General features: G+C 50.1%; 1 protein-coding gene across 1 annotated transcript in view; it reads right to left on the bottom strand.

The window, feature by feature from the left end:
* Nucleotides 1–17,623, bottom strand: part of SART1 (spliceosome associated factor 1, recruiter of U4/U6.U5 tri-snRNP) — a 598,340-nt gene that overhangs the window by 505,380 nt on the left and 75,337 nt on the right. Inside the window, exon 2 of the mRNA XM_086938291.1 lies at nucleotides 5,153–5,207. Within this exon, the coding sequence (XP_086794417.1) occupies nucleotides 5,153–5,207 (55 nt within the window). The remainder of the gene's footprint in view (nucleotides 1–5,152; nucleotides 5,208–17,623) is intronic.

Raw genomic sequence — 17,623 nt, 5'->3', positions numbered from 1 at the left:
CACTTTAAGCTGGTACATGGAGACGGTGGGGTACGCGCTAGGGAACACAATTTGACCATAAAATTTATATTTCCTCACAGTAGGGGAGGTGGTGGTGAATCCTGCCACCCACTGGCCGCTGATAGTCCTGAAAGTTCAGACTAGGAGGGTTTGGAGGATGTTGCGGTGTGAGGGAGGGTGGGGATGACTGGCCAGACTGCTGGCTCCCAGACCTGTGAGGTCGCTGGGTCCCACGTCCGCGGCCACATAGGCTGGGCGCCTTGCGTGGACAGGCGGCTAGAATGGGCCAGACGTGGTGGGGTGCCCCTTCCGTAGCAACAAGTGGCAAAAGGCAGACTGATCGACAGGAGGACGCAGAGAGGCCTATGGAACTGGCCGTAGCTCGAGAATCCTTAAAGCGCTCCAGCGAGAGTCTGCCTTGTCACCAAAAAGGCAGCGGCCATCGAAGAGCATGTCCAGAGGAGTTGCTTAAATATCCCCTGAAAAGCCAGACGTCCTCAACAAGGCGTAGTGCCGAAGGGCTACTGACGGGGTAATCGCTCTGCCACGTGAGTCAGTGGTATCCAGTCCACAGCGAATCTTGAATTTTGCTGCGTCCCTCCCATCTACCACAGCTTGGTAGAGAACAGCATGGGCCTCTTCCGTCCACTGAGGCAGCACTTGAGCAACCATACCCCAGATTGTATGGGAGTATCGGCCCAACAGGCAAGCGGTATTCACGGACAGCAGTGCCAAGCTGGAGGAAGAGAACATGCAATTCCCAAGATGATCTAGCTTCTTGAATTCCCAGTCTGGAGGAGCAGAAGGGAATGCACCCTTGGAAGAAGAAGATTGGACCACCAGGCTCTCGAGGGAATGGTTTGGGGTGAGGAAAATGGGATCGCCGGAGCCAGGCTGTGGCAGCGAGCTATCGTCCGTTCTACAGGAGCCCCTTTGCTGGGCTTGGACCAAGTGCCCAGAAGGACGTCCGCGAGGGCTTCATTAAAGGGCAAGAGAGGTTTTAAGGAAGTGGCCGCAGGTTGAAGCACCTTTGTCAGGAAATTAGTCCTGACTGCCACTGAAGGGAGCTCCAGGCCTAAAGCCTTGGCTGCCCTATGCACGACCACAGCATAGGACGCTCCCTCCTCCATAGTCACGGTAGGGGCAGAAAGCATGCCAAGATCTAGGGAAGTGTCCGGACCACTGGCATCACCAAATTCCACTCTCCAATCCGGTTATTCCAGCTGGACCACCAAAGGGTCGTGACCCCAGCCAGTCGTCATCACCACCACCTTCAGGGCAATAGGGAACATCTGAGATGAAGAAGGGAATAAAAGTATCCTCCGCCATCTGATCCAACGTCGGCCAGGCTCCAGGTCCATCTCGCAGGTGAAGATGGAGACGTCGTCGGCCGGGGGCATGGCTGCCGCTGGGGGAGTAATCGCAGGGATCGGTGCTGGGAAAGGTTGAGTAAGATGGACCGGCGTCGATCCAGATCCAAGCCTGGATCCCGTGGGGCCCTCCAGCAACGGGGCCAGAGCCGCCGGTATAGAAGGCCCAGGGTCCCTGACGGACTCCGCGGGGCTCGAAGACGCGCTGGCAAAGTCGGGATTCCCAAAGATACGGTGGAGGGCTCCATAGAACGTACAAAGCTGGGCAGGGGATGCCCCGGCTCCCAGAAACAGGGGGAGGCGGTGAGTCGTCCATGAATCAGGCACCGGACACAGAACCTTGGAGTGACGATGCTCCAGATCCCGCATTGCGTCAGCCAACAGACAGGAAGAAGGCAAAGTGCAACGGTGCTTCTTCACCTTCTTCTTGTGCTTAGTCTTCCCCGAGGAGTGCGAAGACTTGGACGAGGTGTGGTGGCTCCGTGAAAAGTCTTGAGAAATTCCCCTCGAGCGAGACTGGGAGCGAAGCGGAGCAGTCTTTGGATTCATGGCCTGGCAGTCGGTGCACGACTTTGGGTCGTAGTCCAGACACCTGAGGCACAGACATCAGTTTGTGACAGACCTTGCAGGGCTTGAAGCTAGTCCGGCGATAGTACACCCCTCGCACACCAGGAGTTGATGACTCGAAAAGAGAAGTCAACAAAAGTTGAGGAAAACAAAAACGTAGTCAAAAAGTAACTAAAGGGGTAAGCGCTAGGCTGGAGTGGAAAAAGAAAGAACTGATGTCAGCGCACAGGGGTAGCATCTAAGTAGGCACCGCAACGTCATCCCGGTGACCACAATGCCGAAGATGGACGTGAAGTCGACCAATGCCACCTACCGACGCACAGGGATACTACTGAGAGAAAAAATTCTCCGGATCCAGTCTGACACCTGGGGGTAATTCTAAGGTAAGGAATATATAACTGTCTCTTTCAGACAGGCACTAACTGAAATAAAAAAGAAAGTATGTATTACTTGGAAAATGTGCTGTCCTACTCGGTCGTGACAATCATGAAGGTTCACTGAAAGAGTCCTCATCATCCTTTATTGTTCTGTATCAAATGTGTACCATAATGACAGAATGGAATCAACCCAAGCTGCCCGATAACTGGAAAGCTTTTCTCTGTACCTCCTTGGGGAAGAAGTCTATAATCCTTCACTTTTCACGGATACGAAAAACACAAAATACTAGTAATGACATCATAATTCCATAAAGTTAAGGCACTGTGTACCTGCTCTCTTGGCTGGAAAAGGTTATGTCCAGTATTTGTAAAGCGCAAACTCGGGAACCATAGAACTGTCTTTCTAACCTATAGGATATTGAAGACACTGACATTTTAATTCAGTTAAGAACTTAAATTAAATCCAGATTTCAGTGTAACGGATTAAACCACTGCCCTTGGTAGATGTCCAGCTACTAGCAGTGACCTCGCCATTTGAAACTTTAAACCGATAAACAATAAAATACAAAATACAAAACCCGAAAGTTTAAAGTACCAAAGAGAGCTCAGAAAATACTGGTCTATTGTTAAGTCTATTAGATTATAGAAACCAAAAAGAGTCCTAAAAAGGCTTCCAGGTGTTAGCGACTTGTACTGTGCTCTAACCAGACACCAGTAACTGGACCCCTGCATCAGAATTAACTGCCAACACTGGACTACAGACCTGCACCGGAGACTTTTTTTTGGGGGGTGGGGTGTATTTTTAGTTTTAGGTATTTGTGGCCACTTTATTTTTGGGCGGAGGAAACTGAATTGCTGAGTAATTACCTCACTGAATGTCAAAGCTATTAGGCAAGGCTGGATCGATAAGGGACTTGATTTGTTTGTATGGCAAAACCCAGAACATGTTGCAGGGAAAGACCTTGAACCAGGGATTTCCATAGATCAGCCTGGGATTAATCACATTCCTAAAGGATTACGTTGGCCAAAGAGCCAACGTTATAGTGCAGCTAGTGCCCAACAGCTCTAGTAATATTTGGGACTGTGCTTCCACTCAAGAACAATCTACAGCCTTCCGATTGTCTGCAATGAACTACCGTTTAACTACAAATAAGAGCTATTCTTCTTTCTAGACATTGAAGCTAACGAGCATACTTTTCGTTGTCACACCATATCTGAATTACTACATACAAAGCCTCACAGAATTTGCAGAATAACTGGTTTATTAATTGATCAGGAATTATGGCCCTGGAACAGCAATGATATTTGACAAGATGATTATTATTGCCTGGATTGTAAGAAAACGCCTTGCAGCAGCCTCTAAGGAAAATAAAACCAGGATCGTAACTGATTTAACCAAAATTCAAAGAGCGGACCCTTCAGTACCACTGCAAATTAGGAACCCTTACTTGCCAACGTGGACATTGGGAGGTCTCTACAATATGATAGTCCAATGGACAAAGTAAGATTCTCGATGAATGTTGATGCAACATAAGGTGCTTCTGGATAGTCGTTAACAACAAAATATGTTAGCCCATGGAGTTAGAAGTGCAAAAAGAGCATCATTACCTAATCAAACCTAATGGGACAATGAAACAGTCCTCGACTATAACATTCCGCTACCAACTAGACGCAGGCCAGACACAAACAGAATACAACAAAATAAACTCTGTTCCCTGCAAGCCTAACCTCGACAATCACTCAGAGGCCTTCCTTTGGCAATTTCTGTCTCTTCACCTCAAGGAGGGCATGTAGCTCAGTGAAACACGGGGCAACAGATAAACCCAATGTTCACAACCAAGGTGTTCTCTCTCTCGGCTTGCCATTACAAGTTTTGTTAAAACTACATAGGCAATCAACATTCAAAAATTATGAAAATGTTTCAGACAAACCAGAATTTCAGGCAAACTACAAATTCAACCACAATTTCATACCCAACGTGTATGATATTGGGTCATGGTAAATTAAAGGAAAAGGTTCCCTATAAACTATATTCGACTTTATAAATGTAAGAAAAACTACACCGAGAAGAATCTTTGTAAAAACAGAAAATACAAACATTGTCAAAGTCAATGAGTTTTGGGACTTCGTGATTTTGCCCATGGTTTTTAGCGATAGTGTGCAGCATGCCTGATGCTGAGCAAAATAGCTAAAGAATGATTATAATAATAAGAATCCTACGATGTGGCTCCACCTGTCATTTCATAGATACAAGCACCACGCATGTGAGAGCCTGCAAACTTATGTGGGTGCTATTTTTTTGTCTATTTATTTACTAATCAGAGTAGGGAGACAGCTGGAACACACATGCACTCTTGCGGATTGCTTAAGACAAAGAAAATGTAGTTCACTAAAAGCTGTAGTAGGACGGAAGAAAATTGATTATGCCAGGGGAGGGACATGAACAAGCTGGACAAGGCAAGCCATTGAATGAGAAGCAGGCAAATGAGTGACAGTAAAGAAAACCAATGGCAAGCGATGTGCTCTGTGTCTTATGCAACAAGACTGGTGCTGTGTCTGGTAGACTCAGCCTAACAAGGGCAAGAAAAATAAATGTCAGTACACCGACTGTGAAAGTATCTGGCTCAATAGAGAACACAAAGGTAATAAGCGTAAAGGATAAAAATTATTATGTATGAAACACCACACATTTGAAGAGGAAACACAACACAGGCTGCAATGATGGTTTTGAATTTTTAATGTGCCCACACCCACTGAGAGCTAGTTTCTACCAACCATAATGGGCAAAGGTGCAAAATACCACATGAGCATAATAGTTTGCTTTGATATCATACTCACTTGGTTTCTTCAATGCTAAGAGAAGCATCACCAGAAGCAGACTTTGGTGCAGGAGCTGTTATTGGAAACACAGAAAACCAAATTATAAAGATCTTGTAAGGACAGTATTTGACAAAAAACTATCAAGAAAGTGACAAATATCACAACAATAACATTCATGACAACAAGCATTGGCAAAGCCAAGAGATCTTGGCTATCTGAGAGCTAAAGGCTGTGTCAATGCTAATGGCACATCAATGTTGCCATGCGCACTCAATGCCAGGTGAGGCCTGACCTCCTCGCAGCATCACCAGCGGAGCGTGTATTGTGCCCTCGCCACATCGGGGGGCGGGGGGCCTGGGAGGAGGAGGAGCACTGACAACAGCGCAGCAGACACACATCGACAGCGAAGCAACATCTTAACAGCAGTTCTCCGCTTACAAATGGCATCATGTAAGAACAATGTTACTTACATTAGTTGGCATAATATAAGCAATTGTTTTTTGTTCTTGTCTTCCTGAATGCACGGAACAATATATTTTGAGTAGGTGTGTTCCCACTATATATTTGAATATATGATTATACCACGATTTCAATTACCACGCATGGCTTTACCACGCGAATTTTACATCGCAAGTGGCTTTACACGCTGGTATTTACAACGTAGGATTTTACTACGCGTAGAAACGCCTTACCTGCACGTCTTTCTCTACGAGCCCTTACTTCCATCCTCCATGGAAACAAGCGTCAAAACACGTATACCAAAATAAAAAAAGGACTGCTTTTTAGACGTACACGGCACGTCTTTGAGGGAGGCTCTTTCCTTTTTCTTCTAAAATTTTGTTCGTTTTTTTTTAAAGTAACCTGCTTGTTATTTTTTTTGGGGGGGGGAGATCCCCCCAGCCCCCCTCCGAGCCCCCCCCTCCCCTCTGCCCCCCCCAAGCCCACGCAGAACGACTTGAAGGAATACCACGTCTCCCCCCCAGCCCGTGGTAAAGACGTCGTGGAAGGCACCCTCGTTTTAAAGACGTTTGCGTGGTAAGTGTCACGTGGTAAACGTTAGTAGTGGTAATGCCTTCGTGGTAAATGATGTTTCCCATATATTTCTGGTCCCATCATGTGAAAGGGAGTAATCAAAGGCATATAAAGGAAATGTATGTTGATGAATATAATGTAGACACTGGTGTTGCCATGCGATGGTCAACCTTTAATTTGAGGGATGTCACAATTGAAAATAAAGAGCACGCGCATGATAAAATAATACGTCGAGAGGAGATGTAAATACAAACTTACTTTTGTGCATCTCATAGGGGCTTTATCTGAAACGTGAAACTGATGTAAAGCCTTCTTTTTAAGTGAGCATTTTGAAAGTAAATCAGAATTAAAAGTAATGCTGCACTGGTACCCTGATTTACTGCTGAAACATTTTGAATTGTGATTGCGCTCAAAACATACACCAAACACTAAAATCACGCTTCTATTACTGCAAGGAAAAGCGATAATTTAAGACTTGTCAGATCGCACAGCTGACTGGTCCTTAGTAACGCATCGACGTGGGGGTGATGGGGGGGGCGGGGGGGGGGGGCAGCAATGGGCGCCCAATCGCCCAGAGTCATATAACCACCCATAACAGGTTCAGCAGTCTGGAAATGGTGGACTGACTACTGTAAAGTAAGTCGGACACTGTGTGTACTACCCAATCTAGGAACCCTGCTTAATGTAGTGGAGTTGTGGAGTTACGTATTGGTGGTTCACCTGGTCCCTTCATAGATTCTGATACCCATGTTCACAGGCCTAACGGGGAATTAGTTACTGATGGACTGGGGAGACCCGTCCTGCCCTATTTAGTGCCCTTTCGCAATGCAGCTCCTGGGGATGGAGAACAGCAGAGCATTGTTGGCCCCTTAAACTCGTCCGTAATACTGAAGACGTTGACAATCCTATCGTGGAATGTGGCGGGTCTATCGCGTAATTCAAACTTTACAGAGTGGGCTCCTTGGTGGACCTAAAGGATATTTGTCTCTTTCAGGAGACTTGGGCTAGGGACAAACACTCTAGAGTGGGATTCACCACATTCCATGTACCTGCCAGGTGGGGAGGGAAGGGACGACCGTCAGGCGGCCTTGCCATTTGGGTAGCTACTCACCTGGGTTGCATGGCAGAAAATAGGGCCACACATTCTGAAGATGTACAGTGCATACTGTTGAAGTGGCCAAACTCTTAAACTAGCTATTGTGAATGTATACTCACGACCAGTCAGTTCGGCTTCTGAATCGGTTACCATCGCTGACTTATCCACTTTACTGAGTACATTGCCCAATGATTGCCAACTTTTGCTGGCGGGAGACATTAATTGCCACTTTGAGCCCCTCCTAGGAATGAGCGAGGGTGTACTTATGGGCGAAGATGACTACTGGGCTATTCCACCTTGTCAATCACCATGCCCTAAGTCATGGTCCCCACTGGCGATCCAGATCACGGCCCTTACTTTAAACAATTCTCTAAGGGCGTGTAACAGGCGTACTCTGTCTGAAACTCCATCAGCGTGCGGGGGCGGAGCTAGCCGGCGTCAATGGCGGACGCGTAAGTGCGAAGCTCCGAGCCAGCGCCAACATCTATCCGGCATTAATCCTCTTCTAGCAGTGCCACACACGTGAAACCAGCGGACGTTGTCCCCCCTGACACTAGCGGATCTCCGGCAGCAATTCTGGCCGAAATCGGGCTAGGGAAACCCTACTTTGCCCGACTACCCTACTGACGCCGGACCAGGCCCGAATCCCCGGCCTTTCCTAATCGGCGAGGCCGAGCGACGTCACCCGACGTGCGGCGGCGGAGTGCGGACGGCTGGGGGCCCGACGAAACCTGACGGCGGCTGGCCCCCTGACTGCCCCACGCTGTGGAACCTCGCACCGGAGGAGCTGGCGCACACCGGAGAGCCGGCGGGAGCTGCGAGGGAGACACCGGTGCGACCGCAGAGCCGGTTGCAGCCCACGTGGTGACCGCGGAGCGCCCTGGAGGTAGGCTCGGCCCGGGCCCCATACACTGACATTCGGCCACACGGCTGAGGAGAACTGGGCATTGGTCGGGGCGCGAGCAGCCTCCTGTGGGCATAGCTACCCCCCTACGAGAACGGACCCCCCTTACTGCCCTGGGACATATTGTGGACACTGGAGGCCACCGGGCCCCGGCAGGCTGCACTCCAGACGCAGCCCAACTTGCCGCTCCACTGAAGCCACGCACTACCATCGAGGGTGCGCGCAAGCAGCCCGGACATACAGCGGGCCCCCCGGCGGAGAGAGCCGCTCCCTCCCCGAACTTTCACAATGGGCAAGGGGGACCGGACCCAAACGAAGCTGACGTTCGAGCAGCGAAAGCAGAAGGAACCGGAACGACCGGCTGCCCAATCTCCGAACACGGCTAGCGACCAGAGCCCCTCACTATGCGCCGAGATAAAAGAGATGCTTACCACTATGGAGAAGGGGCTGCAAGAGGGTATGTCGGCCATTGGAAGTAAGATTGACGCACTGGCCTACCGGATGGACCGGATGACAGAAAGAGTGGACAAGCATGCGGAGAGGCTGGACATGGCAGAACGCAGACTCACCGAGGCGGAGGAGGCGCAGACCGAGTGGGATTCTGATCGTAAACAATTTGGTAGATTACTTCAGATCATCCAGGAGAAGTCGGAGGACTTAGAGGCGCGTTCCCGGCGCTCCAACATCCGCGTCACAGGCGTGGCCGAGTCGACCCAAACGGGCAAAATGGAACTGTTTATTGAAAAACTCCTGAAGACGATGCTAGGGGACGACACCTTCTCGCCAATGTTTATAGTGGAACGCGCCCATCGCACCCTCGGCCCGAGGCCTCCCCCGGGCGCCAACCCTAGGCCGATTATAGCGAAATTGTTGAATTACAGGGATAGAGACGCTGCCCTCAGAGCTGCCCGGGAAAAGGGCAAGCTACAGTATGAGGGAATGGATATATCGCTATACCCAGACTTCACCTCAAAGGTCCAGGAAGAGAGAAGGAGATTTGTTCCATACAAACAGCAACTCAGAGATCTGGGCCTGGACTACGCTATGTTATACCCAGCGAGACTGCGCATCAACAGGCAGGGGCACTCGCATTTCTTCACGGATCCCAAAGAACTGCAGAAATCCTTGAAGGTCTGGATGAAAGATGCCCGGGGGAGTCCGAGTCCACACACGGCGGAACGGAACTGCACTGGGGACCTTGAGGAACAAGACTGAGTTACAGAGGGCGGTAAGCAGTGCAACCCGTTTATCAGATCGCCTCAGCGCCCCTACGTCCCCTCGCTGAACTAATGGGAGATGGCTGCTCGGAGCGCACTGCCACAGGCCCTGAACTGCTACACGCTGAACTGTGGGTGAGATTTGTGTGTTATGTACTGGGGCCGCCGGGGTGCTGCGTTTGTGCTACTGAAACTGCCCTTGGCGCGACTTGACTCCCAAAAGAGGGACACTGAAAGGTGCTGGAGAATCTGGGCGTGGGGGGATGGGGGGACGAGATCGCGCACACGTTGGTGAACTCTGGAGCTTTGTGGACACTGCTAAAACTGGTTACCGAGGCGCTGGCGAAGGGGCAAGCTGAAGGACATGGTTTGATAGTCCTAGTGGGGAAGAGGACGACAAAAGGACTACACAGGCTACCTCTGCCCCAGCGCATACTGCGGTTACGGCTCGAATTGAGCCGAAATGGGGAATTGTTGCATGAGTCGGAATGTGGGGGGGGGGGAGGTACACGGGAATCTCGGTCACACCAGGTTGGGGGTTGGGTGACTGTGGGAGGCGGGGGGTCGCGAGAGTTGGAGGATTCGATCACACCAGGTTGGGGTTGGTGGACTGTGGGTGGGAGGGGAGATGGGGACTGGGGGTTCAGAACTGTTCGGGGAGGGGGTCCAAACTGTGCTTTGAACTGTTGTGCTCCTTGGAGGGCGTAGGCGGATGCTATGGATGGAGGGGGGCGGTAAATGGCTGGGCCTTGATACCAATTTGCTTCTTTAGGGACTATGGTTGATGCATCACATGCTGACTTATTGAGTGACACAGAGTCTCTCAAGGCTGTTACGTGGAACGTTAGGGGGCTAAATGATTATCGAAAACTGCGCAAGGTGCTGCAGTACCTACTCCGACACCACATAGACCTGGCGCTTTTGCAGGAAACACACTTGCCCGACACCAGCAAGATGCTCACGCATAGGGGGATTCAGGGAAACGCCACTTACGCGGGCTTCACCACACATGCAAGGGGAGTCCTTACATGGGTCAACCCGAAATCCAAGTTGTCGCTCACACTACTGAAAGCTGACCCGGAAGGTAGGTTTGTGTTGAGCAGGTGCGTAGGCAAGGGCCACGACATACTAGTCATGAACATCTATGGTCCAAACTACGATTCCCCTGACTTCTATGCGGCAGTGGCGGGCCACTGCGCTGAATGCCCCGCTGATAGAATGCTCTGGGGGGGGGACTTCAACTTCACATTCAATACAGAGCTAGATAGGTCGGCAGGCCCCCCCCGGCGCCCGGCGGCGGCCGCTCTGCAGATGCAGGCTGAAATGTTGCGACTAGGGCTGGTAGACGTTTGGAGAGATAGGCATAACGATAAGGGGGGATACACACACTACTCCGCGTACCATAACATCCATACCAGGATAGATTACTGGCTGTCCACACACACGCTGCTTTCCATGGTTAAGAGCTGCAGGGTACTCCCCCGCACCCTGTCGGACCACTCCCCAGTAGTGCTAGTGCTGACCACTCCCAAGAAGAGGATCCCGCCGTTCACGTGGCGCTTCCCGCCATACTCACTTCTAGATGAGGCATTCAGGGCAGACCTGGGGGAGGACATTGATACCTACTTTGCCACTAACGTAGGCTCAGTTGACAGATTTGGGACAGTCTGGGAGGCATTCAAAGTTTACGTCAGGGGGGTAGCCATGGCGAAACACTCCAGTGTTCTCAAAGCTATCAGGAACAGGCTTAAGTACCTTGAGGGGCAGATTGCGGACTGTGAACGCCGCCAGCTTCTGGACCCGACACCACTCGGGGATGGGACCTTGCAGGACCTGATGAAAGAGTTCCAGGAGGAGGCGGATAGAGAGGTTAGACACCTAGGAAAGTATGCGCCAGCGCGCTCTTATGGAGAAGGTGAACGGCCTGGATCACTGCTAGCTAGGATAATGAAGGGCACTAGGCGCAGGCAGACAATCCCCGAAATGCAAACCCCGGGGGGGGAGAGAGTCACCACGGAGGACGACATTCTAGCGGAATTTCGGAGATTCTATGAGGACCTCTACACTACCAAGATCACTGGGGTGGAGGACCAGATTGACCACTATTTAGACTACATTAAGTTGCCGTTTCTTGAGAACTGGCAGAGGGAGTTCCTGATGTCCCCTATACTCCGTGAGGAAATATCGGACGCGCTAGACACCATGAGGTCCGAAAGTGCGCCCGGGATAGACGGACTGACGGTGGCATTCTATAAGGCATACAAGGACAAGCTGTTGCCTTACCTCTCCACACTATTTGACGAGATCTGCGAGTACGGCGCTATGCCGCCCTCGATGAGAGAGGCGCTCATCGTCACAATATTGAAGCCGGGCAAGCCCCCTGATCTCCCAGGTTCCTACCGCCCCCTTTCCCTGCTGAATGTGGACGCTAAGCTTTATGCGAAGGTCTTGGCGACCAGACTGGCATTGGTGGCCCCGGAATTGGTAGCCCCGGAGCAGGCAGGGTTTATCCCAGCAAGGAACCTCACTTACAACATTCGAACTGTTATGGGGGCCATGCAGCACACTAGGCATGATACTAAAGCCATGGCGGTGTTCCTCGACATGGAGAAGGCCTTTGACTCGGTGGAGTGGCCCTTCATGCGCAGGGTGCTGAAAAGGCTGGGACTGGGGGAGCTCTTCCTCCAACTCCTGGGCGCGCTTTACTATATGCCCACGGCGAGGATCAGGCTGGGGGACGCAGTCTCGGAGCCGATCGCCATTAGCAGAGGCACGAGACAGGGGTGCCCACTCTCCCCGCTACTATATGCGCTGGTAGCGGAGCCACTGGCGTGCGCGATGCGGGAATACCACTCCTATGAGGCCATCAGCTACCCTACGTACAAGATCGGCATATCCACGTACGCAGATGACACTCTGCTGTACATTAGAGACCCAGCCAATAACTTGTCCTCGGTCTTAAGAGAAGTGGTGAGATTTGGCGCGCTCTCGGGACTAAAGGTCAACTGGCCAAAGTCAGTGGCCTTCCCGCTGACCCCTATCACCGAGCCATTCGAGATGGACTACCCGCTCCAATGGTCCACGGAACCGGTGAGGTACTTGGGCATCATGCTCCACACAGATCCTGATGTGATGATGAGGGAAAACTACGGGGTAGCATACAGTAAACTTGTAGATGACGTGGAGATTTGGATCAAGCTTCCGCTGTCACTGATGGGCAGAATAGCTATGATGAAAATGGTAATTCTCCCGAGATTTCTGTTTCTTTTTAATAACCTCCCGATGGTCCTCTCGAAGGCTTTCTTTGCGACCATGAACAAATTACTGGTGAGATTAGCGTGGGCTGGCAAGCAACCTAGAGTGCAGTGGAAGGTGCTGCAGTTGCCGTACGAGCAGGGTGGTCTAGCTGCTCCAGACCTGGAGCGTTACTACCGGATTGCACAAGCCTCCCATCTGCACACCTGGATTCATGGTGACCGGGACATCCCGCATGTGATCCTGGAGCGCCTGTTCGCGGACCCCACCCCACTCCCAGCGACCATATGCGGACCCAAAGACCGCAGAGTGGGAGTGCTGGACTCCCTCCTGTCCACTAATCATGCCTGGCACTCTATATTGCAGCGCCAAGACAAAGTCCTGATGTACGCATCCAACATGCCGATACAATGGGCGCTATGGCTCCCAACATTGGCGGAACCTGGAGTGTACAAGGCTCTCAACGAATTAGGCGCACGCACCATGGGTGACCTCTTTGTGCAAGGGAAGGTGAAGACGTGGGATCAACTCGCGCACGGGGGGGTGCGTGCCTCAGTGCTCCAACGCTTCCAGTATCATAGAGTGAGAAGTGCGCTGCTGGATCTGTTGGGCCCCGACCTTGAGGAACCCCCTGAAGTCCCGGAACTCGTATACATCATAGATACTGAGAACCCGAAGAAACTGATCTCTAGGCTCTATAAGATAGGTCATGAGCACACGGCACTACACTACACTAGGGCGCGGTTAGCCTGGCAGACTGACCTAGGGACTCCAATTGATGACAACATGTGGGGGTACTGCTGCGCGGCCTCCAGGCGCATTTCCCTAAACGGGCGGCACCGTTTGATCCACTTTAAATTCTTGCAGCGGGTGTATCACACGCCGGAACGTTTGCACAGGTACGGCCTACGAGACACGCCCCGCTGTGAGAGATGTCATGCGCCAGTGGCGGACTTCCTGCATTTAGCCTGGTGGTGCCCAGGGGTTCAGAAGTACTGGGCGTGCGTATTTGCAGAACTTAGCAATATAGTGGAGCTGGACTTGACCCTTAGCCCGGCCCTCGCACTGATGGGTTACAAAAAGGAGATACCTGTCGCGGTGAGGAAGCTGGTGAGCATGGGCATGCTCCTTGCGAAAAGGGTGGTGGCACTGTGCTGGTTGAGGGGTCCCCTCCCCACACTGAAGAGGTGGACTAGCGACATGAAATACTGCAACACGCAAGCAGACACGTACAGCGAGCTCCTCCCGCCCCGAAGCCGCCCCAAGAACTTCTGGGGGTTATACCAGACTTACCTAACCTCCGGAATAGACGGGGATGCATCCACGGAGGGAGAGGGGGAAGACCTAGACAGTGACCTGCACATGGAGCCCGGATAGGGCTCTACACTACACTGTAGTACGTCACGGGGGGGGAGAGGCCATCACACCCCTGCCTGTATGAGATATTAGAGGGCTCCTACTGGGATGCTGGGAAGCTGAGAGTGACACGAGCCGTACACGCCACTGGGATGCGCACTACCAAACACGAGAAGCACACACATGGGACCGGTTGTGGGAGGGGGGGGGTTCATGGGATGGGATTTTAGTTGGGAGAAAATGATAAAAATGTACAGTTTTTGTTTAAGATACGCGCAATGCACACCGCAACGCAGACAGGAATAGCGAGCGGGGGTAGCCCCGCTTGATCTGTATTGCCACTGAGACCTAAACCTTGATCTATAGGTCCTTCTGCTTGCTAAATGTAAGTGTCATGACTGTGGCGAGGCAGTCCACCGCCGGCCTGTGAAGGGTTGTAGGCGAAGGGCTCCTCGCACATTGTACTGTGCTGTTATCTTTGCATAATAAACGAAATAAAAAAAAATAAAAAAAACTCCATCAGCGTGCACTTATAATAAAATGGGTCATGAATCTCGCCTTGACTACATCCTGGTGGAAACAAGGATGTGGTCAAAGGCTATTGATTTCAGAGTAATCCCCAGAGCAGATAGCGACCACAATGCTCTATGCCTAGAGATGGTCTTCCCAAGACCAAAGGATATTCTCTGCCCAGAAATACATAATGTGGGTAAAGGGATGACACTTTCAAACAACAGACGCAGGGTAAAGTGGGGCAAAATAGTAGAATCCCAAGAAGAACTGGCAAAATTGTATAGTTTGGTTTTTCCTCGACTTCTGGAGGTTGATACCTTAATTATTCAACCCACACCTACAGAGGTTAATGGAAAACTAGGGCATATCCATTTGGATCTGGTTTCCAGTTTAGCTGAGGTCTTTAATCCCCAGGTTCCCATTAAGAAGAGGAGAACACTAGTCTCATCTTGGTACAACTCAGCCTGAAGAAAGGCCAAGTCTGAGTTGATTGCGGCCATTAAGTCTGGGACCAATAAACCCAAAGTTCGGGAATTAAGACTGCAGTATAAAGGAGTAATGGCTCGTGCTAAGAGTAAGTGGGACCTAGATAGGGGGTCTAACTTAACCACTGCCTTGGAATCAAGGGATGCATGTAGATTCTGGTCATTGGTTAATACGGGTTCGGGAGAACAAAATTCTGCCATAGAATCTAATATCGATGCATCAGTGTGGGAATCTCACTTTAAAGCCTTATATTCAGATGAATCTGCCGAGGATAATAGGACGGCACTTTTATCTTTAAATACGCAGCATGAGGGCTTAGAGTTCAACCTGACGGAGGTCTCTATTGTATTGGGAAATCTTGCAGTGGGTAAGGCCCCGGGACTTGATAAACTCCCAGGGGACCTATTCAGGCATCAACCAGAGATCTGGGCCCCCTAGCTGCTTATTGTTTTTAACGCAATTTTGGGAGGAATGGAGGTTCCTGGTACTTGGCTGGGAGCAGAGATAGTGCCAATCTACAAAAAGGGTTCTCCTCTGCTCCCAACCAACTACAGGCCCATTAGTCTCATTGACGTCCCGCAAAACATTTTTGCGCAGCTTGTCCTGTACCAATTGCTGGCATGGATGGAGGAACATGAAGTTTTAAGTCCCTTTCAGGCGGGGTTCAGGAGGAACACATCCACCATAACCCAGATCTTTCGCTTGATTCTCCTGTATTGGAAAACGGCAAAGATTGAGGGTGGCAGCCTCTACATGGTGTTTGTGGACCTCCGGTCCGCGTTTGATTTAGTGCCAAGGGGGAAATTGTGGGGTGTCCTCCAGGACTTGGGTGAACCGTTTCAGATATTGAATGTGCTGGTGGGGCTACACCAGGGGAACTTTGCCCAGGCTAGATTCGGGAGGAATGGGGCATTATCTCCTAGGTTTGCAGTCGCCAGAGGGGTGAAACATGGCTGTGTTTTGGCACGGATCCTGTTTTGCCCCTACGTTAATGGTGCAATTTCACACTTGGATAACGTCCCCAATAACGATGCACCAAGGTTGGAAGCCAGAGGGTTCCGGTGATCATGTTCGCCGACGGTACCCTCCTGCTTTCCAAATCCCCGATGGGGATTCATAGGATATTGAATGGTTTTGGAGACTTTTGTCGATCCCGCGGTCTCGAGATAAATGTCGAAAAAACAAAATTCATGATATTAAACCCCCGGTATCTAGACGACCTAATCCGATCCTGGGCACCGTGAGGTTGGAAAGGGTCACGAAATTCCAATATCTGGGGGTAACACTTCATGAAAATCTCTCTTGGGGACCCAACAGGTGAAATCCCAATTGAAACCGTCACAGAGGGCGGGTGGTATTTCTAAAGTCTCAAATGCATCAACATTTAAGCCAGTGAGCTCAGCACTGGAGATTTACAAGACACAAGCAAGGGCTGCAGCTCTTTATGGTGGAGAGTTGTGGGGTCACTCTGGTGGGGCAGACATTGCAAAGATAGAAACTAAGGTCATAAGATGGCTGCTGACTTTCCCCCAAAGTACCCCGTCTCTCCCCCTAAGGCTAGACTTGGGACTGACACCCATAGAAGATGATCTAGCACTTAAGCCGCTCAGGTTATGGCATAGGATATGGGCAACTACAGACCTGCTAAATTACAGGGAAGAGTTAAAGCAGATATTAAGCTTTAACTGCGCAGGCAAAATTCCATGGCTGGCATTTATAAAGCGCAAATTTCTAAGTTTGGGTCTGCCGGACATGTAGGACGATCCAGAAAGGGGCTGCCTTGAGGTATAGCGTAAGTCCCTTACTAGGATTTTCAAGGAGAAGAATTGAACTCCATTGTCTGTGCCTCCAATTTGGGCACATTGACTTATTCGTTTTTAGCCTTCAAAATTTCTTATTTGTTTGAGGATTTTATGGACATTGTCTTCCCGATTTTAGCGAGGAAGCTTTTTATCCAATGGAGATATGGTACCTTACCACTGAAATCTTTTACTAGCAAATGGTCAGCCTCCACCAACAAATCCTGTCCAGGATGTAGCTGTGACATAGAGGACGAGCTTCATGTGCTCTTCTTCTGTCCAGCCTACACTAAATCCAGAAAGTGGTGGCTGGTACCGCTATGTAGAAATTAAGGTTTTCAAAATTGTCTGTATGCTTTTAGAATTTTAAAAACCGACATCAAGCATAATTGTATTTGCACTTTCTAAGTATTTGTTAGCTATGTAGTCCAAGCGGCGCCAATTAACGGATATTGAATGCTAAAGTTTTAAATACTTGGATGTTCATTTTTATTTGTAAATTATGCTTATTTTGTGGATAATGAGTTCTATGGTGTCCTTTTATGATTATACAATTTATCTTCTTTTTACTATGCATTATTCTGCACTCTTTTATGGCCTGAAATGGCCGAAACAAAGAATTTTTTGATTTGATAATTTAAGTATGCAGTTACAAAGAATATCAGGTGATTAGAAGCCTTTGTTTAAGAGTTAAGTGCCACACCACTTTATGAATTACTCTCTCCTGGGCTCAAGTCCACCCTCTCGTCTCTCACTTTCACATCAGCTCTCCCTTATTAACCCCTTCCATGCTGATGACGGCCCCCAGCCGTCATGCACTACGGTGCTCGT

Source organism: Lissotriton vulgaris, chromosome 9 (assembly GCF_964263255.1).
Source record: "Lissotriton vulgaris chromosome 9, aLisVul1.2, whole genome shotgun sequence".
In the NCBI taxonomy this organism is placed as follows: domain Eukaryota; kingdom Metazoa; phylum Chordata; class Amphibia; order Caudata; family Salamandridae; genus Lissotriton; species Lissotriton vulgaris.
Note: the sequence above shows the minus strand (reverse complement) of the source record. Positions and strands in the feature narration are given on the sequence as shown.